Genomic DNA, 24444 nt, shown 5'->3' on the forward strand with positions numbered 1-24444 from the left:
AATATGAAACATAATTAATTGTAAATTGAATTGGAAACCCATCCAGGTTACACCCCAAAATTAACCCCTTATTAATTTAAAATGGGAAATTATTATTTTTGTTTCCCATCTGGGCTACAGGCACTTTTTTTCCTTGCATAAATTAAGCGTGAGAGCTTGGGATTGGACAAAACTGTATAAAACCCATGTAGTAGAGGCCTGGTAGACCATAACCAATGATTAAATAGTTAGAGTTTGATTTTTGATTGTTAATTTGTCCCCTAAAAAGTGGGAGACGTATATAAACTGTTAACTGTTCACATAACTTGGATGTAAATATGCTTATATTAAAGCTGAAAGTCTGCAGTTAGAGCACATCTTGTCATTTCAAATCCATTATGATGGTGCCAAGAGAAAGAGAGCGAGGGAGAGAGATGGACTCAACTGCAGATAGAGGTCTGATGAGTACACCATGGGACTGTTTAGTCAATTACAGTAATACATTAACAGCATGTGTATTCTATGATCCTTTATGTGTGATGAATAGCGACCCACATAATTGGTCATCATTTCATTTATAGCAAGTAAGTGTAATGCAGATGCCAGGTTTGAAGAAAACAAACAAGGACAGGGCCATTCGTAAGAGCACATTTTAATTGCATTTAGCAAGTTATCACCACCAAAACAACACTCTTGTTTTGAACAAGGACAATATTACAAAAATTAAATATGAAAACTAAATAAAAGGCTTAAATTAGGACCAGGCAAGTGTTAAGACAAAACCGTCTCGACTAGCGTAAATATCAGCAAAAACAGCAAAACGGGAACATTGTCAAATAGGTGTGATATGCAGCCAACAGGTATCGTATTCGTATTCGTTTTTCCTGGGAGACAAGATTTATGACTGTAAACGTCTCGGATTCACATAGTTAAAAAAAAATAATCAAGAAAAGATAGTGGATTCACAAACACTTGACGGCTGCTTTATTATATTATTATTGCTGTCCAAACAATGTGCACATCAAACAGGAAGTAAACTTGGGAATACAGTATAACGTCTAATAAATGAGGTTTGTGTTGAACTACTTTTATCACAAGGGCTGCAGCTCTGCATGTGGGTTGTGATTGACATTGTCCATCCACTGAACACTTCCCCCGTCACATCTTTTGGTCCTGTCAGCTCCAAAATAGATCAATTCTGCATATATATATAATTTTTTTTTATGTTTGTTCTTGGCATATGACAGAGGCACACAAAGTACAAAAACACCCTACAGTATTGTAATGATTACATGGAGAGGATAGCTCTTTGATTTTCTGCTGCTTCTTTTTTCTTCTTCAGCACCGTCACAAAAAGGCACAGAGGACGAACCTTCGACCAGAATATGGAAATGTTGCACTACAGATGTCACTTTGCGGGTCTCAGTGCTTTGCATGAACTGATTCTGAGACTGAACGCGCTTATTAAAATAATACCCCGGGAAAAAAAAACTGTGATTACTCTGTTACACAAAATATAAATATGCCCCAAATCTTTGGACTTGTGTGCGGAAAAATGCAAATGTCCAGTTAAGCCCAAGCTGTTGAAGATGATTAAAAGGCTTTTGTTTTTGTTTTTTTACTTCAAGTAAACTCAACGAGTGGTCACGTCTCATCAGGGCACTCCGTTCATGTGAAATGGGGAATTATTTACATGACGAAAGATGCTTCAAATGCAGGCAAATGACCCTTAAGTGCAGTGAATATATAATTTTCAAGTCCCTCTGTATTAACATATGCATTTTCAAGAAAATACTACATTATTCTTTAACAAGCAGCAACTAAAGTTGAATTGCGGTGACTGTGGTGGTTCTGCTGTGAGGCTAAAAGAACGTTTCAAACCGACATGCTTATCACGAAACGTATTCCACGCAAACATTGCACACTCTAATCCCATCAGGCACTTCAGTAGCATCCCTTCACACGATATATGCTTTGCATCCCGCTACATGACCCCAAACAAACTTTCTGAAGACAAAAATAATAATAATCACTCATCACAGAACCTTATTGCACTGAAGGACACCCAGAGGTAAGCCCGACAGACATCTTTGCCCTAATTCTGCAAGTAAGTGTGGATTTTTGTTTAAAAGGAAATAAAACAAAACAAAAAGTGTGGGACATTCAGCTTTGGGGTGAAACGCATGAATATCCTAAACTTCTTGTGAGTGCTCTACATCACACCAGCTGATGACCTACAACAGAAATAACAGTCTACGTTTATGCACTTCACAGTAAGGCATCATGGGATGGCTGCAAGTCATCTTTCAATAACCGTCACCGGACAGACTGTCAACTTGCCGTTTAAAACACACAAGAACTATGTAAAACCGTTAACACAATAAACCAGGACTCATTCGTCCTAAAAGGGTCTTAAATGAACATGAAAATGAACCAGGCGCTTTGGGTTTCCCTACTGTCTTCAACGTACAAACGCATAATGAGCTCCTGTGAAATCTGAGCCGAGACCCTAAACGAGCATTTTAAAAAAGGAGAATCCTCAACCCTGAAACATCAGCGGAGGAGACGCAGGCGCTTCCACTCGCATCCAGGCGGCTCATCTCTTGGCGTGTTCACGCGAAGTACATGGTCCTCAGCGTGTCGTGGTGGATCTGAACGGCCTTCGCCAGCGCCAGAGGATCCCTGCCGTTACTCTGCCCTGAGATGTGGCTGCCCTCCGCACTTGCGGCAACAACAACGGAGTCCAAAAAAAAAAAAGATGGATTCCGTTATCAGTGAATTGAAATTGCACAGAGAAGGCAGATGCAATGCTGGATAGTAGTCGATGCTATCAGGTGGCATACGGGCCAAAAAGGACAATTTTCTCTCTCATACACCCAAAAACTCAAACGAAAAAACACCATACTTGTTGCCATCAAATATTTGATTACTAAGATTTTTATAATGGATGCGTTTTGAACAAAAGTCAAGGGATTGTTTACAAACTTTAGCAGGGACCACATGAAGTGACATGGAGGTCCACATCTGGCCCGCGTGGCTCGGGTTCTTTTTTCTTTACTGTGAACATATTTATTTTCTTCTTTTTTTTTTTAATTGAAGAATTTAATCTTTACCTGTCGTGTTCGTTGTCCACCAGGTGGTAGCGTGCGCGGAAGGCCACCAGGTGGGCATAGTAGGCGGGTGCCGGGATGGAGACGGAGCGTGTGCAGCGGACGTATGTGTGGCACAGCTGGTAGGTGAGCAGCTGGAACTCGTCGGCAGTGAAACAGTTGTCGTCCCACAGCACGTGGTAGTGGGACGGCCTGCTTGTGCCCTAATGACGGGGAAGAGAGGAACAAAAAGGCGCAAGTTAATGCAAATATGAAAAAGTGCTTCACTTTGCCACTTAGGAACTTTGCTGATATGAGGCTGAGGAGCTCATGGGGTGCTCTGCTACCATCTAGAGGCAGTAATTTGTGTGAGAGCATTTCAGGAGTGAATATTATAGAGAACCAAATATGCCAACATTAAAATTAAATAAATTAAGAAAAAGTGAAAATAAAAAAACGGATATAAAAATATAATTACAAAAAATAAATATAAATGGAAATAAAAACAATTAAATGTATATATATAAATGCAAAAATAAAAGAAACAAGATTCAAAAAAATAAAAGTAAATATAAAAATAAATGTGGAAATAAATACAAAAATAAATATATTAATAGATTTAAATATCAATCAATATAGTCGCTGTCAGCATGAAATGCGTCATTAAATGTTATTCAAATGTGTTGTAATCCTGAACGATGTGAAGTGACGACCCCTCATAAATAAGAAGCACCTCAACTGAAAGGAGTCTGAAATCATAGAAAGACGCTCAAGTTTGACTTCGGCCAGCGTCTGTTGCATATCCTTATTGTCAAAATAAAGCCCAATTTCACTTTGTTCCCGTTGGCCTGACAAGCTTACCTGGATTCCGGCGTGACTGCAGAGGTAAAAGTCAAACTCGTGAGGATGGGTGATGTCAGTGTCCACTGTTGTGCCAGCAGGAATGTTTCCGCTTCTTCCAACCTGCCAGCAAACCAGAAATCATCAGTTTCACAATTCTGATCCTGTGTTACGAGTTCAAAAAATAATACTCACCCGCTCATTGCGATCTGCACAGAAGAGGCGCGTGTGATGTCGTTTTTGTACAACAATGTAGGTAATTCCTGGCTGGTATTCCTTTTCCAGATTGATGCATGCCTCTCTGATAGCCAGTAGCTCATAATATAGCACCTACACAGAAAATGTTTGTGGCGAATGGTGTCAATGAGTCATTCTAATGTGAAAACGTTGTGAAGAAAGTTGTTTACCTGTCTAAACTGGCCCTCAGACACCCCGTCCCTGTAAAAGATAATTCTTGTTGGCTTGTAGCGAGTCGATTTGTAGAACTGGATCAAGAGCTCTCGCACCATGGAGGCCAAGTCTTGGATGACCTCCTGTCTGGGCCTCTGGACTCGCACAGTAGCACAGTACCTGCTGGGGTGAGCGTCCATGCTGCCGACAACCTGAAGAGAAAATGTATTGAATTGTGCTTCATTTTACCGCATGCAAAAAAGTGGATCGTAAAATGTCTTTGTGTCGAATGTATTGCCACACCGCTGCAATTGATGGCTTCTTCCCATCTCCTGCTGGCGGATGAGTGACGTCGGCGCCGAGGAATATGATTGGCTGCTGGAAGACTGAGGGTCTGAATGGATTTCGACAACACAATATTTTTTTTAACAACACGTCAGATCTGATTATTAAAAAAATCGGATTATTTCCAGTTGTCTTATTTTTTTATGGTCATGTAAACAGGCTACGTTATGATATCGTTACCGTTGGTGAGGCACCAGGATGTTGTTGATGCCTCCGAGTTTGACGTTGATCTTGAGGCAGAGGTTGGACAATGTCTGGGGTGAGGTCTTTACTACGTTCTTCACTTGGACACACTGCGTGGCCATGCCCAGGAGAGTGTCTCCAACCCGCTTGACCTCAGCTGTGAATGAGAAATATGATATTTCATTATGGCTTCTGTGAGAGCCATCATTAGTATTTCAGCCATTACAATAAGCGTAGAAGTGGTCATTTTTATACCATAGACGGGTGTTTTCCCAGGGAGGATTACGATGATTAGCTGCAGTCCAAGATACGTGTTCTTCAGGTGTCTGAACATGGGCTCCACACTGTCGGCGCCTTGGGCATATTTACAGAAACAGGGCTGACCCTGAATCGGCATACCGGCATCTTTTGAGATTTTCCGCAGCTGATCGGTAAAGCCCCTAAAGACAAAACAAACATTTTATGGCACATATTACAAGTCTTTAGTTGGCTAATAGCAACCAACCCAACTCACTTTAGCATCTCCTCACGACACTGCCTCTGGGTAGCGAAACAGGCAATGGCCCATATCTTGATCTCCACTCCGGTGTGGAACTGCTTCCCCCTCATGTCCCACACCCCGTGACTGGGTGTGGCCACTGTGCGGTTCTGCAAAGACAGTGCAGGGTTGATCTGCTGGAGCGGACAAGCACACAGATGCACACAGGGGAGCAAGATTCATGCAACAGAGGGATGATGATGGGGTCATGTCAAAAGAGCCAATTATAATAGGTCAAATAAATTACCAAAAATCTGTATGTAAAAAATTTGGAGATTGTGATGAAAGAACATTGTGTTAGTCTCTCATGTACTGAGGGCCCATGAGCTCATTAGAGCTGAACCACAACAAAAAATATGAAGCATCCAATACTTTGACATTCATTTTCTTCACCTTTCCTCTTCCGTTTTTGGATTTATTTATTTATATTTTGGTAACTTTTGATACATTTTTACACTTTTCTGACTTTCTGTTTAATTTCTGACATTATTGGCAATTTCAAAGACATATTATGGTCATTTTCTGCCTCTCTATTTCTTCCTTTTTTGGACATTTTATGGCTATTGTTTGACATTTTTACTGCCTTTTTTGCCAGAAATGTTCTGACATTTTTGAGTACACTTTATTGTAATTTTCTGGATTTCTACTTAGCAATTTTATTTTCTGCCTTTAAAAAAATAATAATAATTCTGACTTTTTTGGGCAATTCCAAAATATTTTATTGCAATTTTCTGCCTTTCTTTTATGTTTTGGAACATTTTAGGTTAGTTTTTTTAACATTTTATTTTCTTCCTTAAAAAAAAAAAAAATCATTCTCAGACTTTTTTGGGGGGGGCAATTTCATGGGCATTTTATGGTAAATGTATGCTTTTATGGTCACTTTTTGGACATTTTTAGATACTTTTTCATCTGTTTCTGACAACTTAAAAATTTGGACTGTGATATTTTTGGGAAATTTTAATTATAATTTTTTTATCTAAATTATTAGTTCATTTGAAGAATATTTCATCTTAAAAAAATACATATAAATATGTAAAAAATTATAATTTCTACCAATTTCTTTCTTTCTTTCTTTTTTTTTTAGATCCACAGGAAAGAGACTCAAGAGCCACATATAGCTCCAGAGCCACAGGTTGCAGACCCTGGACATAGCAGTAGGTGAAAGGTAAATTATGGAAACAAATCTTTTAAAAAAAGAAAGAAAATCAAAATGAAACTGCTCATTCAAAATAGCACGCGTGCTCAAAAGAATAGATGCATTTTTTTCAGATGAGTAGTCCAGATTGTTAGTCTAAAATGTGCAGTGAAAGAAAGGCATGCAAATGATGTGTGGTAAGTACCATATAGGGTTCGGAGCTCACCCTGCCGCCATATTGCAGCATGGGGGCCGGCAGGACGCGGCCGGTCACCTGAGCCATCTCATCACGGATGTGGAACTGGAACTCTTGGACAAATGGGTCGGCTTCGTAATTAGCGCTGCGCACCTACGGGGAGAGAAAAGTTGAGTCAACAAATCACAAAAGGGTTAGCGGTAAATCTGTGGGGGATATTTACCAGTCGGCTAATTTCCTCCTGTCTGTCTGGAGCAGAACGGGCTGTTGCTTTTATCATGGTGGATGTTTGGTTATCTGTCAGCTTTTTAATGCAGCGCTGACCAGCAACAACGTTGCAAACCTGGAAAAATAAGAAAATATATTTATATGTATATGATATAATTTTTTTCCCCATTTGTTCTTCAAAATTATTGGTGGACAATTTAATGAATTAACAAACTCTATAGCTTTGGTTCTCAACTGTTGTCACACGGGAGCCCCTATTTTCCTATTGTAGCAAAGTTTAAAAGACGTTAAGAACAATTACTGGTAAAAAAATAAATACATGTAATGTTTAAAATGTATGTATGTTATTGTGTATCATATTTCAACTACACCAGTTTCGGCTCCATGTTCAAAGTGCCTTTCAAAGCACCTCATTAAGAAACAAATGATGAACATGACAATTGCAAATATAAATTATATTTTTAACACTGACATCTGTAACAATGAAATATCATAAGTCTGTACGGTTGTAACCTGAGGAAGCCCTGCTAATTTTTTATTACCTGTCCGCAACCCGTCCAAAATGGCTCCGCAACTAACTTATTATTATTGTATTGAGGGAGCGTGTGATAGTTAGTTACCTCGAGGGGCAGGTAGGTGTGTTTCTGTTCTTGGCCCACCTGCAGGCAAGGCAGGTGGGGATACTTGAGATGCAGGCTGTATTTCTCTCGGAAGTATTGTGCCACTGTGCGTTCCACTGTCTGACCATTTTCCAGTTGCAAAGGAAAACTGAGGATTTCAAGAACTGGTTAGATGTCAGGTTTGGTCAACCAACAATTTGTTATACGTTTACAAATTCAAATCATACGTTTGGAGGCTTGCAGGGCGCCGTGTTACATTGCAAACGCGATACTTTCTACGCATGGTTCCACAGTGTGTCACTTCTACTTTTAGACCTGGAAATAACAGTGAAACAGTATATGAAAAAACAACAACAACAACAAAACAAACAATCACGGCAAATGCTAATAACAGGTTGACATTACTGGAAAAGGTTCAGCACCTTTGATTTCTTTGGTGAATTTGACCCTGTGGGAATCGGTGAGTGGGCGAGGCTGCTCATCAATGTTGTGGATGTCCAGGACCTCACACATAAACTGGATGACCGGCTGCGCTTTATAAAAAGCCGTGGCTGACACTGAAATAAACGACATGGACAGAGTAAGTTTTATTGTACGGTGAACCCAGATAGGAGTGTCTATTTAAAGAAATGTTGAACAAACATTGTTCTATAAAGGGCTACAATTGATAAATCAATGTATTCATTTCTTGCAACTTCACTGCTTGTGGTAAATGTCAAATCAGATTTCAGCCTCAATGGGCTGCCATGTCAACCTACCCAGGTCCTTGAGGATCAATAGTGCTGGCCAATATACTGTTAACTTTTTTTTTTTTACTGTATTTAACAATCAGACAGTCCTCTTATGATGAGTAATGATAAGAGTCAGTCTTTAGCTTGAAACTACCCCATGTACACTGACTCGCGTGAAATAAGATAACTTGAACAAAAGAAAAAAAGAGCGTCAATTCCCAGTAGATTCCAGAAAGCCACAAAATATCAACAAATTAATCCTTGTAGACTAAACCAGGACATTCTCAACATGCCTTGGTGAGTTCAAAGAGGGAAAAGGCAGCATTTGATCTAATTGTAAATTTCACAGTCACAAGTTATCTCAAAGTTCCCTTTTCTAAAGGTTAAAAAAAAATGGGGGAAAAAGGCAGCACTGTCAGAATGTTGCGCTATCTCACCATCAATATTGAGCATCATCTTCCACATCGCCGGCCGCACCGACTGATGAAAGCCAAACCAAACCTCTCTTCCTCCGCCAAGCGGGTGGTCGTAACCCTCTGGCGAAGAGAAGAAGGATCGTCCGACAGGCGTGTACCTGGTCGCCATGAAGAGAGTAATTGTTAGAAATAAAACAGGACTGGAAATGGTAAGGAAAAAATGCCAGATGAAAAGTATCTTACTTCATGGAGGGCAGGTGACGAAGAACGACATCAACAGCATGAACTGGGTTGGTGCTGACGGGTTTCTCGAGGTCCAGTGGTTCAGCTACGGCACGTCCCATTAGAACCTCATGCAGAAGATGCCAGCTGACCAATGACACAAACCTCACCGTGACCTTAAATGGGCGGTCCTTGCCACCTTCGCCTGGGAGGGTGACGTCCAAATCAACCTGAGAAAGAGGGTTTGTTATCTATCGGAATTCATCCCCCGTGGATTGGCAAAATGACGAATTACAAAGAATTGAAGCTATGGACAGCAATGACTACTCTTACCCCACCAGTGGCAACCGGAAGTGGGTTCGCTGTGTAGAGGCTTCTTTTCCCATCATAAACCGGAAGATTGTCACCAAAGATGGTCACCTTAAAATGCTTAACCATGGAGTCCACCACCTCCCTATGGAAGCAAAGCACAGTAATGGATTGATTCATATTTGGCGACAAAAGGTTCAAAGATGAATCTTGATAATGGCTCTTCTGTTACCTGTTGACCCGACGAGGGCACTTGTCAGGTTTGATATCGACCTCGTAGAGGTAGACATCGATCTTGGGGATATCAACCTGGAAACAGTTTGCAAGAAGCTTGATGGGCTTCCCAACGGTGCCATAGCCGGGTCGCTGTGGCAATGAAAAAAGGGCTTGGGCACTAGCGGCTCCTAGAACCACACCAAACAGACAGGAGAGCTATGAAAACCATATGTTTTATAATATAATATAATATAATATCATATTTCAACCACGCCAAGGGTAAAAAAAACATATTGTAACATCACATGCCCGCTGAGGTCAACCATGTGGCCCAAGATGAAAACAATTGTGATGCGACACCCCTGGAGTGTAATACTCTAATTTAGCATCGCTTTGTCTCCCATGCTATGAAAAACCAGAGCAAAGATAATGTAGCTCAATATCTGTCCAGAACTGTTGCAAATAACATCAATAACACACAAAGCTGAGACTCACAAACTATGCCCCATAGCAACAATGTAAATTGACTAACGACCTGACATGCTCAGTTGCTGTGTAATCAATGCAGGAAGCAGCTAACTGGCAATCATTCAATAGTTTTTGGGTTGCTATGGCAGTAGCGGAAAAGCAACACATACAAATCTGTCAAAGTGAGTCAGGCTCTCAGGCCCACCTGACGGTTTCACAACACCTGCCTTCGACAGACAAATGACGTAGATAAACTGGTTTAGGCTCTCTCTTTCGCTCACTCATTTACTCACACAATTGGAATAAATGCTTGTTGGCTGCGGTTGTGTGAATGCTGGCAGTCAAACATTGGCATGGCTATTGAGTAATATATGACCTATCATAACTCTGCTTGCCCAAGCATGAGCAGTTTGCACAAAATTGTGGACTATTGAGCTTTGCAAAATGAAAGGAGACAAGCGATATAGCGATGATGTCATGGGAGGAACATCACAGCACAAGCCAGAGGCCCGAGGGGCCATATATTCAGATTCAGAAAACTTTATTTATCGCTACAGGGCGATACCTTCAGAATGTAATATCGGCCCCTGACGAGTTGATGTATAATATAAAGAGGCCCCAAGTTAACTACAGTCATGAAGACAAGCCATATATGTTATGATAAATTGACTCTCTCCGGTAATGAGCTCCTCTTTTCATTTTTGAGGGGACTTGTAAGCATGGCACAATATGATTGGCTGCCTGCAGAGATGAGTAAACGAGCCACCTCTTTGAATTTAACCGCTTGCAATTATTTAATTATTTTTCTCCTCACCTAGCAAAGAGGAGAATGGGTGACAGACATGGAGGAGGATGGGGGACCGCAATGAAGGAAGGTTAGACGAAGGAGATACTGTATAGTGTCAGTCACGTATGCCTTTTGATTAATGTGCATTTTCCCATGTGCGCCAGCATATACTAGTTAGCCTTAAGGAAAATATGAGTAGCCCACGAGTCTGTTCTAAAAAATAGCTCACCAGTGTGTCTCGTTTAGAATTAAAACAGAAGATTGTTAACATTTATTTATTTAAACTTAACATGGTGCACATTTCTTAATGTACCAAATAGTCAATATTTTGTGTATGGGGGGGGCAGACCATGTTTCGGGGGGAATGCTGTTTTTATTCAAACCACCCCCCCAAAAAAAGAGTTAAGTCAGGGATGTAAATTTAATACAGTGAATCCGCGATATTTTCACTCACAGTAATCATACCGTCTAAATTTATTATCGGCCCATGTCTAATTATAACAAACAACATCAGATTTATTATACATAAATGCTTTGGACTTTTAGGTTAGCGTCCTGCTCAAATAAAGGCAAATGAACCATGAGTTAGCATGAAAGACCGCTTATCCAATTCAATTCGAGTTTTTAAACTTACAAAATTGCAAAATTCTACCAAACAAGTGTGGCACAGACAGCAAGTCATAAAGTCATAGTACAATAACAATGCAAACAAATATGTGACTTTATCATGTTCATAAATCAATATGTAAACATGTGGACTGCACTTCTTAAGTGCTGAACTTAAAAAATAAACTATACATAATATAAAAACGAGCTTTTCCCCCCCAAAAGGCAGTTTTTGCATTCGAACAATGTTGATTTGAATTTGATCAATTATTCAGCCCTATTGTGCAGTATTAACATGTATTTTGTTGTGTTTATAGATTTTTATTTAGACACTCAGTTAAACATAAAAACAAGTGCAACTGTGGTCATATACAAACAATTTTCACGATGCCAGCGCTTTTAGACCTAGAGATGTTCGCCTGAAAATTTTATAAGCAAGAAAAACAGACCAGAACACCATATTAGGGCTGTTAATAGCTACGATCGACCGCTAGGCAAGACAACCCACCTGTTGTTCCGCTTTCCATTCATGAGTTCTCTCCCCGGATGACCCGGCACCCAGAGACGACCCGAGCTGTTTAGAGAACGTCGTCCACGGAAGGTCCAAACGCTGCCTTCCGGTTGCTCCAGCTGATGTGGAACCGGGCCGCTGGGGAGGAGGGTTCACTTGGCCGGTACTTCTCTCTGCTGCCTTTCCCAAAGTAAGCCAACAAGAGTGGCACAAACCTCCCCGCTTACCTCTTTAGAATTTCTTCCAGCTCAAACTGAAAGGAGAGAATGACAATATTCTCAAATGTGCACAAGCGGAGGAAAGGGAGTTCGCTCGATATGGCTGGCTGAGTGTTAGCCGCTAACACTCAACAAACTGCGGTAACATTAGTTAGCTTTAGCCATCGTCATTAACGACCGAGTGACAACACGACAGACTCATATGAATATTTACCTAATATTTGATTCAGTCTTCCTGTTACTTTGCGCGAGAGGTGTTTTTTTATATTAGACGATACCAAGGTTTCCCTACCCCGAAATCTGCCTCGACAGCAGCTACAGTCAGTCCGGTGTATGAAATGTATATGCGGCGCCCGCCGCCCTCGTCTACCGTGCCGTCAATTACTTCCGAAATAGCCCTTCAAAAACATAAGTTTTTGTCTGAGTGTTTTATCGTATTCCTGTCCCTGAGTAACACTTTTAGATATTGATAAATATATTGTACTTTTAAAAAAAATCCTAAACAATTTTACATTAATATCGCAGTTTTAAATGATTAAAAGAGGTTATTAAGCATCTATTACGAAATAAAAGACTACCGTTTCCGGTTTTTCTATGGCGTGTATAAGCCTAACTTGACAAAAAGTCAGGCTCCTGCTGCCACCTAGGGAACTCCGTCAGGAAATACCAACTGTAGAAAGAACGTCACTTCCTCCCAACTTTTGTGTTTCGAATTTAGAATTAAATCGCCTATAATTTCATACCTCGCCACTTAACACCTTCAGTGAGCATCTATCCACGTAGTATTTTGCTTTTTTAGTAACTTGAACTTGACGGCTGCAAGACTATTCAGTGTTGACATTCTCACCCCCCACCATAAGATGTCTACCTGTCAAAACGACAGCAGTAAAAACAATCGTAGAAGAATAAATCCCGGAAATGTAATAGCTGAAGATTTGCTGTGCAACTTACTTTTACGTCTGCTTTTGTAACCGCTATATTGTTTTGTTTTCACCGTAGAGTCAGCTTCCTTGCATTCTGAGCCAACACAGACACTTATCACTTTGCGAGTCATACTAGTTGTACAAATCCAAGATGGAAACATTTATCAATTGTTTCAAGAAAAGGCCAGATGCTGTTGTCAGGTTGATCTGCTTTCCCTGGGCAGGTGGAGGCTCAATAAATTATGCACGCTGGGGGAGCATCCTTAACAGCTCCATAGAAGGTAATCACATGTCAGCATTGACAGTGTTCAATATTAATAATTAGTCTGTTTTGAATAATATTGTGATTGTCTGTTTTGCGGTATACTTATTGATTCTGTAAATCAGGATGTCCAAACTTTATCTTCCAAGGTTCCAGGACCCAATGTCCACTTTTGACATTGTTCACCTTTAATTTATTTGCACCCGCAAATCAATATATCAGAGTAGATACAACTGTATATGTGACGCAATTACACATAGTTTTATATTAATTATCTTTACTATTAAAACAGCCTGGTGTCAAGGATTGCTCTAGAATTGATCCGCCCCACTGAGCAACAGCAGAAGCACATGTATTTTCCGGACCAAAAACGAAGCAATCTGTACCAAGATGACCTTGACATTAACTGTTGTAACTAAATTATCTTTATGCGTTACAACATATGGTTAGTACAGTATTTCAGCAATGTGTTACTTGTGGAAAATAAGAAAGTGATAGATGAGATCAAATTTCTTCTGCTCTTCTCCTGCCTTGCCACCCATTGTAGAAAGTAAGGAGTATAATCAGTACAGTATTTTTGATACCTCTGGCTAAATTATAGTTATTCTTTTACTTTCAGTGTTTGCTGTCAAACTTCCAGGACGGGAAAGTCGGGCTAAAGAACCTTTCTTCGAGAACATGCAGCAGATTGTGGATGAAGTTCTTCATTTGTTATTGCCAGTGCTCAAAGAGAAGCCATTTGCACTTTTTGGCCACAGGTATGAGAACAAAACAACATATACTGTATGTTTCTTCTTACTTTAAATATATATACTCATACCACTTGTTAATGTTTACCCTTTTGATTTGTCTTAGTTTTGGTGCTTATACAAGCTACGCTGTTGCAGATGCTCTGAAGAAACTCCACAACATTGAGCCAATTCACGTTTTCCTTTCTGGTGCATCTGCACCTTATGTAAGAGACAATGCGAATTGTTGTCATTTTGTTTGTACTGTCAAAAATAGCAGAGCAGAATGTTAAGTTGGATTTCCCCTTGAGGGATCAAATGGGAATTATAAAATATTGATTGGATTGAAATCATAAGAAATTCTGCAGTTGTTTTGTGGTGTGTTTTTTTTAATATTTTTTTTATGACTCCATGTCAGATCATTTTGTCTTGTCATTGTATCTTTATAGTCTGACACTCGCATCCAAGCCCCAAAGAGAAGTGACTTATCAGATGATGACTTTCTCAAGTGGCTAATTTCCATCGGAGGAACTCCGCCTGAGCTCCTGGCCAACCCAGAAGTTCTTAAACTGTTCCTTCCTGCGCTTAAGGCTGACCTCCATGTTGTTGAGAACTACAAGTGAGCGCACAACTCTGTTACCGAGAAAAAAAGAGAAAAAAAAACATTTATCAAAAATTAATATACTGTGCTTGCTTATAACAACAACTGTATTTTACTTGTTTTGCTACAGGTGTAGCAAACCTTTAAGGCCATTCCTCACCTGCCCAGTCTCATGCTTTGATGGGAAAGATGATATTCCTCATGATTTACAAGGTCAGTGCTCTGATAATTAACTCATTCACTGCCATTGACGGCTATAGACGTCAAAAATTCATTTGAACTATTTCTATTAGTTAATTTTTTCCCCACTTTTGTTAACAAGAGTATGAAAACCTAGAAGTTTTTTATTGTATTAGAACATATATAAATTTGTGATTAATCTAGTTTAGTTAGCTAGTAGTTAGAGTTAACTAGGGAAGTCATGCGATTAATTACGATTAAAAATTGTAATCGCCTGGCGCCCCTAAATTTTAATAATATTTTCTTAAAAAAAAAAAAGGAATATTATTAAAAATTTAACAAAAAATGTATATCTTTCTAAGATTATTAAAAATGAGGGGCATCAGGCGATTAAAATTTGTAATCGCAATTAATCGCATGACTTCACTAGTTAACTCACGATTGATCACAAATTGCTCTTCTAAATGTACAAAAAAAATCTAGGTTTTCATACTCTTGTTAACAAAAATGGAAAAAAAATGTTAAACTAATAGAAATAGTTCAAATGAATTTTCTATAGTCTATACCTGTCAATGGCAGTGAATTAGTTAATAAAGGAAACATTCAGCAGTGTTTACAGCTTGCATAGGTGTTGAGAATCTAATATTTTTCTATACATCAACTAACTTTACAATTAAATCTAGTCTTCTTGCATGTATTTGCTGTTATCAGTTTGAATGCAAATAATTGCATTATTTGTCAACAGCATGGAAAGACATCACAACAGGAGATTTTGTCATCAGGATGCTTGATGGTTCTCATTTCTACCTTAAGGATCCGGGAAATGAAAAAATAATATTAGACCATGTTACGAAACATCTAGAAACGTCAGGAATGGACTATCTGTGAAGAAATATGTTTTAATGTGAATATATGTGTATATATTAGGGGATGTGTGAGTACCGATACCAGGCCTCATTTCAAGGTGTTGGTACCCGTGATGGCGGCTGCCCTCTTGTGGTTGTTTTACCATCAAGAGCTAGAAATTAGAATAGAAAATTGCCATTAATTTTAAGGAAAATTTTTATATTGGGATATATTGGTCTTTCTTTCAAACGAGCTGTCTTTTTTTAATGGGAAATTTTATGGATCAAAAGAAGTAGTGGTATTAGTATTTGCATGTAACTACTTAGACTTAAGTACTTGTACTGGTATCGGTCTGAAAAAAAGTGGTAGCGCAGTCCATCTCTAGTACTGTATATATATATAATATGCACCAACAACATTTGTCCAATGTACCCCTCTGTTAATGAAAGAAAACCCCACAATGATCTCTAAATAACTTGAAACTGACAAAAGCGAGAGATTGACCAATGTAAATTAAGCAACTTAATTTTTGTGGTCCAACAGAGTTGTCTTAAAAAAAAAAATCACTGCAATCAATTTCTGAAACTCTCAATGAGCTTCTTTTTTTTTTGTTACGTCCGTCACCCTTTTCTCAAATAAAACCCCACAATCATCACTTTGGCTGGTTTAATTTTACGTTTTGTTTTTAATTGTAGTATTCAAACACATCTGAATAATGTCTTCCAAAATCAGTTGAAGTGATTTGGAGAAGAAGAGTAAAAAAAAACAACTTATAAAACAAACAAACAGTACAACTGTTCAAACATATGCCCAGAGAGAGAATAAGAAACAAACTGAAGTAAAGGAGGAAAAGACACACATTTATTGTCCAAGTGCATTTATTGTAATCCGAGTTAACCTCAAGTGGTATCGCACTCAGATCACTGAACCAGCCAGAAAGGAAAATAACTTCACTGCATGTAGTTTGCTTTACCGAATGCGGAAGTTGTTTGTGCATAACCCCAACAACAAAATTGTGGCTAACAAAATTGCTAAGTGGCTAGTAACTCTGAGAAACCACTCTCGGCACAGTGGCTGGTAAGAAAAAAGTTCATGTCAAGCCCTGCTGCTGATCATCATCAGTCCAAAGGTGGTGATGACGGCGGCGTTACCGATGGCGCCAGCTCTTCATTGCTACTGTCTTTCACATCTGGTGCATCAGCCTGCATGACGGACTCTGAGGAGGGTGACCGGCGGCGCATGCTGCTGGGCGTGCAGGGCAATCTTTCCCGAGCTCTCTCCGAGGGCGCTGCTGCGTTGCTATCAGCCTCCGTCCCCGACAACCACGGTGGGGTCAGTGTTGATTCTGCCGACTCCATTTCCAACGTGAAGGTTGGTTTGTCATTTTCAGCTAAATGGGAGGGAGGGTTCGTTAGAGGTACGGATACTGTTCCTCCCAAATATTGTTCATAAATCTAAAATTAGTGATCACTTCTCCTTTGTAGAGATAGCATATAATCCATCCACCTCACAGGTGTGGCATATCAAGATGCTGATTTGACAGCTTGATTATTGCACAGGTGGGACTTGGTCTGTCACAATAAAAGAGCTGATGGATAGATTATTTTTATTTTTACCTGACGCTTTCCGGAGGACTTTCATTGTGAGTGAATCGTCCGATGCCTCATAGCTGGAGGTGCTGTCCTCCTCTGCTATATCAGGCTCTAGAAAATAAATGTTATGAGTGTCATATTGTAATGTATATATCACATTAGTTGCTTATTTTCTTACCTTCGTTGCCATATCGGTAAAGTTTTCCACTTGACATCTGCAAGAGAGAGAGTTAGTTATTAAATACAAGTCCAGGATTTATGATGTCCATGTCCCAATTTATTTAGAATGTATTTATGTTTTTGTTTCCAAAATATTGTTTACATTTGAGTTTAACAAAATGTCAGCACAAACCATTGCAAAGGGACTACAATGCAATAAGTTGTTTAGACTTTGCCTCGTTAAGTTGAGACGTTGTGTAAAATGTAAATAAAAACAGAATATACAAGGATTTTGTATTCAACTGAATACACCACAAAGACAATGTCAGGTGTTTGTGAAAGGCATCATCAAGCTTGACCTTATGCTCGTGGAGTTTTTTGGGGTACTTTGCCAACGTCTTTGCGGCAAGACCCATCTTTGTAGACTTAAAAGACTCCAAACGATTTCTCATAGTCCTCTGGAATATCTCCTGCGCCTCTTTTTTGTCTTTGTTGACTTCGATAGAGCTCCTGCTGTATCTATGTCGATGCTGCGACAGAAAATGTGCAGGAAGGGGGAATTAATGAGAGCGACATCTTATTCTGTGTTTCAGTTCGCTTTTAATGGGCGCGCTCAACTCAATGCCCGTCCGAAAGTCGAATTTGTCGGCTGCATGACGTCACTCCCGAAGCGGCTCGACAGCACGGACGGACTGACATATGAATGGATTGTCAACACTGCTTGTCGGTAGCACGTTGACCGGCAATCCGTTCATGTGTAAATCAGTCATAAATCCTCGGGTGCTTTCGAGTCGCGGCGGGGGTGACGTCATGCCGTCGACAAATGCGGCCTTCGGAGGACACAGCCTGAGCCTTGTGAATTTCGACACAAGCAATGACTTGTACCTGTTTCCTGCCTTTGTACAAGTGTTGTTGCAGCAGGTGGTGGCTGATGTCTTCTTTTTGCTTCGCACCCTTCAGTGACTGCTCATGCATGTCTAAGCTCACCGAAGGCCAAGGTTCTCTTCTACTTAGGTAAAATGTTAACATACATGTTAGTAACTATCGCAATGTCAATCACAACAGCATTATCTTCGGAAAGGTAGTTTAAAAAAAAACTAAACTCTTGTCTTAGTATAATTATGGCTGAAAGTTTGAACTCACCCCAAAGTAGACACTGCACCAAGATCGTCTCCCATGTTAGCCATGATGTCAGAGGATTTGTGCGCAAACCTTTTCTCTAGTTCAATAACTCCAGATTGATTTCGAATCAGTCCCAAAGAGCCGTTGCGTTCGCCCTGCATCCAAAATAAGGAAACACTTTCTTTTTAATCAGTGAATGATCATTGTTTACTTTGTTTTCTTTCCCTCAGTCTAGTTTTTTGACATGAGCCTGACTGAATAGTGAAATTCTCTGGTCACCCAAATTGGCACTAAAATTACATTTATTGTATTTTTGGCCTCATAGCATAAAAGTGATTTTTTTTCAACTGCCTGCAATTGATTTTAATTAATATTGCGTTTGTGGAAAATTAATTGAGCATGAAAATCCATCAATTTTTATCTGTCTCAGGGGGCGGCCATTTTGCCACTTGCTGTAGATGACATCACATTTGCTCTGGTGACAACTAATCATGGCTCACCTGTTTTCTCAGTTTGGACATGTAACGTCCGCAAGCTGAGCCCTGATTGGTCGTCACCTGAGCACCGAGCAACTGTGATGTCATTTTCAGTCGCAAAATGGCCACCCCCTCAGATGGATAAAAATGGGTGAATTTAACTGCTTAATTCATACTCTAAAAAAGCAATATTAATCTGAATGCCTTATTAGTCTAGCAGGGCCACACAGACCATATTATTGTAAAGAATTGTTTTTACTTCCAACTTCCCCTTTATAAACATACTGTCGACAGTATTTTCCCATGAAAAAAAAATCAAGCTTCAAAGTCACGACTAGGTGGGGTTTTCGAAAAATAATAGCAAAGATTCCTAAACAAAATTTGCGAATTAGTGAATTGACTGTTGAACCGTGACTACTACTGCACCCACCTCAGTTACATAGCTTATAGCATCCTTGAGGTTGAGTCGATGAAAAACTTTGAAGACGTAGTCCTGATTCTTCCTTGCCGATGGCTTCATCAAAATCGGCGACACCCACTTCTCTTCAAAATGATTCCACCTGCACAGCAAGTAAATGTTTCAGCTCCGTTCAACGTCATGCAGTTTCAATTTTGAACAATTATTTCACATACTTGTCCATCATGTAGTTGTGACCAAATTGTCCAGCTATATCTTCAATTGCAACCAGCATGTGTTCGAAGACCTGTATGAAGAAGACAGGTTAGTCCAAGGTTAACTGTTAAGAGACTGTAAATGTGAAACGTTCAATTTTTTAACTTCACCTTATTCTGCACTGTTTCTATGAGCGTGTGCTCGGTGTCTGAAGCTCTCTTAACTTTCAGCCAAGTGACAAGAGGTTTCAGTGTCAGTCCCTGCAACCATCAAATTTACATTTTCCGAGCCACGTCGACTAATCTAAAGATCCTCTCAACAAATCATAACCTACCTGAAGGATGACAGTGAAATAAACAACAATCAGAGTCGTGGAGACCATTAAATTCTTCTCCTTAATCTTGTTCCCATCCAGCATGACTGCCAGGCCGTAGGCGACCGCCCCTCGCAGGCCACCGTAGCTCATAATAATTTGATCGATGACCTCCAATTGGATCAGCCGGAATTTGTTCATGATCCAAGTTAGGAAAAAGACTCCTGTTGTATACAGCAAACACAAACTAACTGTCTGGCGAAAAATGCTATCACATTGCATCGTGTTTACTTTAAAACCTGACCAAATCTCACCAATAAAGCGATAAACAACGATGCAGATCAGTGTGAGGATGACTAAGCCGGTGTTCCACACCCATAACGTCTTGTCGACGGCTGCGATTCCCAGGAAAACAAATATGATGGTTTCTGACCCATTGGCGAGCACCTTCATGGCGTATCTGACTGTGGTGACGGACCTCTCATCCATGTTTGCATTGATGTACTTTTTGCAGGACACGCCACAACAGATAGTCCTCCAGTGATAAAAAACACAGGGAGAGAAGCAAATAAATGCGTGATTTATGATTGTTGCCCAAAATCATATGGAACTAAACCGAATGGCCTGTAAAGCTGAGTCCATTTTGATACTTTTGTTTGAGATGTATTTTACAGGGGAAGGATTCTATTCAAGTATCAAAGAAAATTATCAGAATAGTCTTTGATTCTAACTATACTTTCTATTTGATTAATTTAATTCCAAGATTTGACTTAAGTTACAAGCTAAAAATTAATTGCGATTAATCACGATCAATCGTTGTATTCTAAATGTTCAAGTGTCCCAAAAGACGTATTTATACGTTTTGTTATGCTAGAGCAGTAGTGGGCAAACTCGGTCCTCGAGGGCCGGTGTCCTGCAGGTATTGGATGTTTCCCTGCTCCAACGCAGCTGATTCCAATCAACAGGATCGTTATCAGGCTTATGCAGAGCTTGCTAATGAGCTGATCATGTATCAGCTGTGTTGGAGAAGGGAAACATCCAAAACCTGCAGGACTACGGCCCTCGAGGACCGAGTGTGCCCACCCCTGTGCTAGAGCATACAGAAGGCTTTGATGCAGCCTCTCAACTGCAAAGAACAGTTGAAGAAATGATGGTTATTACACAAACGGCCAGCAGATGGCAGCAAAGCAAAATAGATCAACCAGGGCCATGTTGAAAAAAAAGCTAATTTACTCACAGTTCTAAATAGATTTGTGAATAATGATGAAACTTAGCTATATTCTAATGCTAATTGCTGCAAAACAGAAACAGATAGAAATACACTTTTATCCTGATGAAAGAAGAGACTCTAGTCTTTCTTTTGGTAGGTTCCGTGTTCTTATAGCAATAGAACACAATATTCTGTGGGCCTTGCAAAATCAGTCAAAATCCAGTAAAACAGCCGGGAGTGAAGGGGATTGCTTCAGTGAAAATGGCTGGGAGTAAATGAGTTAATCACAATTAATCACAATTAATTACATTAAGTTGTGCGATAACTTACAAAATTTTAATCGTTTGACAGCACTAGTTGGAAAAAAAAATACAATAATAACAAGCCATCATGATAGTGTATATTGATATATAACAGAAGCGACATTTTTAATTAACAGACTTGAGGACTCACGAAAGGATGGCAGAAAGGGACAACATCTCAGCAGTGAGGTATGAGAGGTACCCCACCACAAAGATGAAGCCTGGCTCAATGATCTGGATGCTTCTTGTGTATCTGGTCAGAAGAGAGAGCATCAAACCAAACAGTAGACCAAGGACGGATCCACCAACTGCCACCAAAAAAAAGGAAACTGGACACAAGAAAAAAAAAACACACACACAGGCGTGCATTGTTTCATGTGGAAGTATGTTTTGTTCCTGGGAATCAATCATGCGTTCAGATTTTCACGGCTTACCTATTGCGCTGAGTATATCCAAAAAATCAACAGGTTTGGTCATGGGAATAAATGCCTCAATCGTATTGAAGAGCATCTACAATAAACAGCACAACACGACAAGCAATGGATATGATTTTCATTACATGCTAAATATGTATACTGTACATTTAAAAGGCAATTCAAGGCAACCCAAACATTTTCTTAACAATAATATGTTCTATGCTGCCTCTCTTCTGATTAATATTGCACTTGTGGAATATGAATTAAGCAACCAAATGCACCTGTTTTCATCCATCTCAGGGGGCGACCATTTTGCCACTTCCCATCAACTGAAAATGACATCACAGTTGCTCGGGGCTCAGGTAACAACCAATCACGGCTCAGCTTGCCAACACATGAGCAAACTCAACAAACAGGTGAGGCGTGATTGGTTGTTAATGAGTCCTGAGCAACTGTGATGTCACTTTCAGTTGACAGCAAATGACAAAATGGCCGCCCCCTGAGATGGATACCGACGGGTGGAAGAACATTTTTGCATCCTCCTCAATCTTGAGAATTATGTGACTTTTCTATTGAAGCACTGTTAACATACTCACCACTGTCACGCCGTCGTTGACTAGCGACTCTCCAAACACCAGAATGAAAAGAACCTCATTGACGTGGACCTCTTCAAAAACAGAAAAAACAGCCACCGGGTCCACAGCGGCAATCACAGAGCTGAACAAAAGATAATGTAGCAAGTCCATGTCCAATTTACCTGCAAAGCAAAAGGCAGGAGAGAGAGAGCGAGAGAGAGAGACCTGTTGATTTGAAATTAAATTGAATGAAATACTTAGTGAGGTCCCCTCCATCAGCCGTCACCTTATCGTGGTGGAGGGGTTTGTGTGTCCCAATGATCATAGGAGCAGCGTCTGCAGTGATCTGTCATGGTGAAGAAGGAGCTGAGGCAAAAGCCAAAGCTCTCAATTTAGTTGGGTTTGGAAACTTTTAAAAACTTTGAAGCCAAATATTTGTTTTTCGATTCATCGATTGGAATAATTAATACAATCATCGATTTGATGAATATTTGATAGCTGCAGATCTTCAAAGCAGCCCTGCATGTTTCATTCATAACTATCTGTAAACCTATACTAACATCTTACCCATGGCTCCTCCCTTCTGACAGCCCCACAGGGTGAACCCCAAACTGACAGTATTCCACAAGGTCCCGATGACAGCATAGACCAGAATTGTTCCAATGTTTCTGAAGAACAGCTTGTTTGGCATAAAGTAGCCTGCATCCAGGACGATTTGAGGAAGCAGGTATAAGAAGAACACGGTCGGCGTCAACCTGAACAGTTCCACTTTGTCAGCAGCCCAGATTATGAAACCCAGGACGAAGCCGAAGCAAATGAGCAGGGCGCTCTCTGGGATTATGTTTGTCACATGATGGTTCGACTCGATCACTGTGGAGAAACACAGATTTTCATTTCAGAGCATTTTCTTTTCCCTGTTGAAGTGAATACAATTTCATGGACACAATATTAGATATTTGTACATATATGTCAGTTTTTCTGATAGGGTAGAGAAAAAGCCTATCACGCACTAATTTGTTTTAAATGAAATTCAAATATTACTGAAGTTTTACTTACCTAGTTTAGACAAAAATGCCACCAGTACACCTACTGCAACTACATAAGGGCCCTCAACATGTTCCCACCTAAAAGACACAATGGCTATCCTGCTGTCATTACCATTTTCTTGGGTACTGGAATTTTGATGCTTTACTGTCTCATTCTCAATCACGATTGGGGACCCAAGGACCACAAAAATAAGCAACACTGAGCAGAGGAGCCAAATGTATGCAAATCCACATGGTTGCATTTGATCAGTTCAACCCAGGGAGGAAAGAAAAAGAAAGCCACTATGGAGTCAGACAGCAAATTAAAACTTTCTTTGGCTTCTGCCAAGTTCTTCCTTATTACCCTTGCTTAAACCTCCTCTCGTTTTCATCTTTACTCCACCTATCTGTTTTATATGCCTTATAGTCAGGCAATTGAATGCGAAATGTCCAAGAGAGAGGAATCGCGTATGCCCTTTAAACGCAGAAAGGCTCTTTAATGTTCGTGTGTTGACGTAATCGTGTCGTGACGTCACGTAAATCTGAAAAATTATTATTGGAATGATCTGCATTCAAACTCGCGGTTAAACGAATGAGAGTTTATTTATTTATTTATTTTTAAATTCAAATGCGTTTTAGGTTCCTCGAGAATCGCTCGCAATAAGTAACTTCAGAAACGAAAGTTATTATTTGGTACCGCAGGCGTCGACTGGTAATGTGTGTCCTCTGGCTCCCCTTAGTGGTAAAAACCTTTTTTTTATGTGTTGATTACTGTAATAATAATAATAATAATAATAATAATAATAATAATAATAATAATAATAATAATAATAATAACAATACACTTTATTTACATATTGTAACGTTAGCGAAATAATGAGGCCCTTTACGGCCCGTCCAAACTGTCGGAAACTACCCAATTCGCGACCCACCCACAAGGGTATCAACTTTCAAAACACAGTAACGACCTGAGCGTACTTTTCGTGGTATGGCGGTCTTTCCCAGGAATAGTGCTCTCAAAAATATCGCATAAACAACTTGATGTTAATCAACAATTAGCCCTTCGTGGTTGTT

General features: G+C 39.8%; 3 protein-coding genes across 5 annotated transcripts; 1 reads left to right on the plus strand and 2 right to left on the minus strand.

The window, feature by feature from the left end:
* Positions 1-615: 615 nt before the first annotated feature.
* On the minus strand, positions 616-12426 carry ago3b (argonaute RISC catalytic component 3b). 2 transcript variants are annotated; one of them, XM_086061927.1, is made up of 20 exons: positions 12242-12426; positions 11807-12062; positions 9454-9625; positions 9246-9366; positions 8934-9142; positions 8712-8848; positions 7966-8100; positions 7771-7858; positions 7544-7691; positions 6919-7038; positions 6726-6848; positions 5341-5474; positions 5082-5266; positions 4824-4983; positions 4602-4692; positions 4316-4510; positions 4104-4238; positions 3930-4031; positions 3093-3292; positions 616-2700 (listed from the first exon to the last, which is right to left on the minus strand). In XM_086061927.1, the coding sequence occupies exons 2-20, from the start codon at positions 11823-11825 to the stop codon at positions 2592-2594; spliced, it is 2583 nt and encodes an 860-aa protein (XP_085918053.1). In that variant the 5' UTR covers positions 11826-12062; positions 12242-12426; the 3' UTR covers positions 616-2591. The 2 variants fall into 2 exon arrangements, with proteins under 2 accessions (XP_085918053.1, XP_085918052.1); XM_086061926.1 differs by having other exon boundaries at positions 6705-6848; positions 12242-12419.
* A 272-nt stretch (positions 12427-12698) lies between these two features.
* olah (oleoyl-ACP hydrolase) lies at positions 12699-16222 on the plus strand. The gene is made up of 6 exons (XM_086061930.1): positions 12699-13231; positions 13832-13970; positions 14068-14167; positions 14390-14559; positions 14672-14754; positions 15467-16222. Exons 1-6 carry the CDS (start codon positions 13102-13104, stop codon positions 15607-15609), a joined length of 765 nt encoding a protein of 254 aa, XP_085918056.1. The 5' UTR covers positions 12699-13101; the 3' UTR covers positions 15610-16222.
* Positions 16223-16375: 153 nt separating this feature from the next.
* LOC147157930 (sodium/hydrogen exchanger 3-like) lies at positions 16376-23834 on the minus strand. 2 transcript variants are annotated; one of them, XM_086061928.1, is made up of 16 exons: positions 23402-23834; positions 22913-23215; positions 22367-22527; positions 21789-21864; positions 21506-21683; positions 20157-20377; positions 19864-20066; positions 19700-19789; positions 19550-19620; positions 19347-19476; positions 18462-18595; positions 18204-18327; positions 17678-17848; positions 17338-17374; positions 17184-17270; positions 16376-16957 (listed from the first exon to the last, which is right to left on the minus strand). In XM_086061928.1, the coding sequence occupies exons 1-16, from the start codon at positions 23631-23633 to the stop codon at positions 16686-16688; spliced, it is 2490 nt and encodes an 829-aa protein (XP_085918054.1). In that variant the 5' UTR covers positions 23634-23834; the 3' UTR covers positions 16376-16685. The 2 variants fall into 2 exon arrangements, with proteins under 2 accessions (XP_085918054.1, XP_085918055.1); XM_086061929.1 differs by having other exon boundaries at positions 16377-16957; positions 18204-18324.
* Between the last annotated feature and the right edge of the window lie 610 nt (positions 23835-24444).

Source organism: Leptonotus elevatus, chromosome 19 (genome assembly GCF_054856555.1).
Source record: "Leptonotus elevatus isolate MCC_2025b chromosome 19, RoL_Lele_1.0, whole genome shotgun sequence".
Taxonomy (NCBI): Eukaryota; Metazoa; Chordata; class Actinopteri; order Syngnathiformes; family Syngnathidae; genus Leptonotus; species Leptonotus elevatus.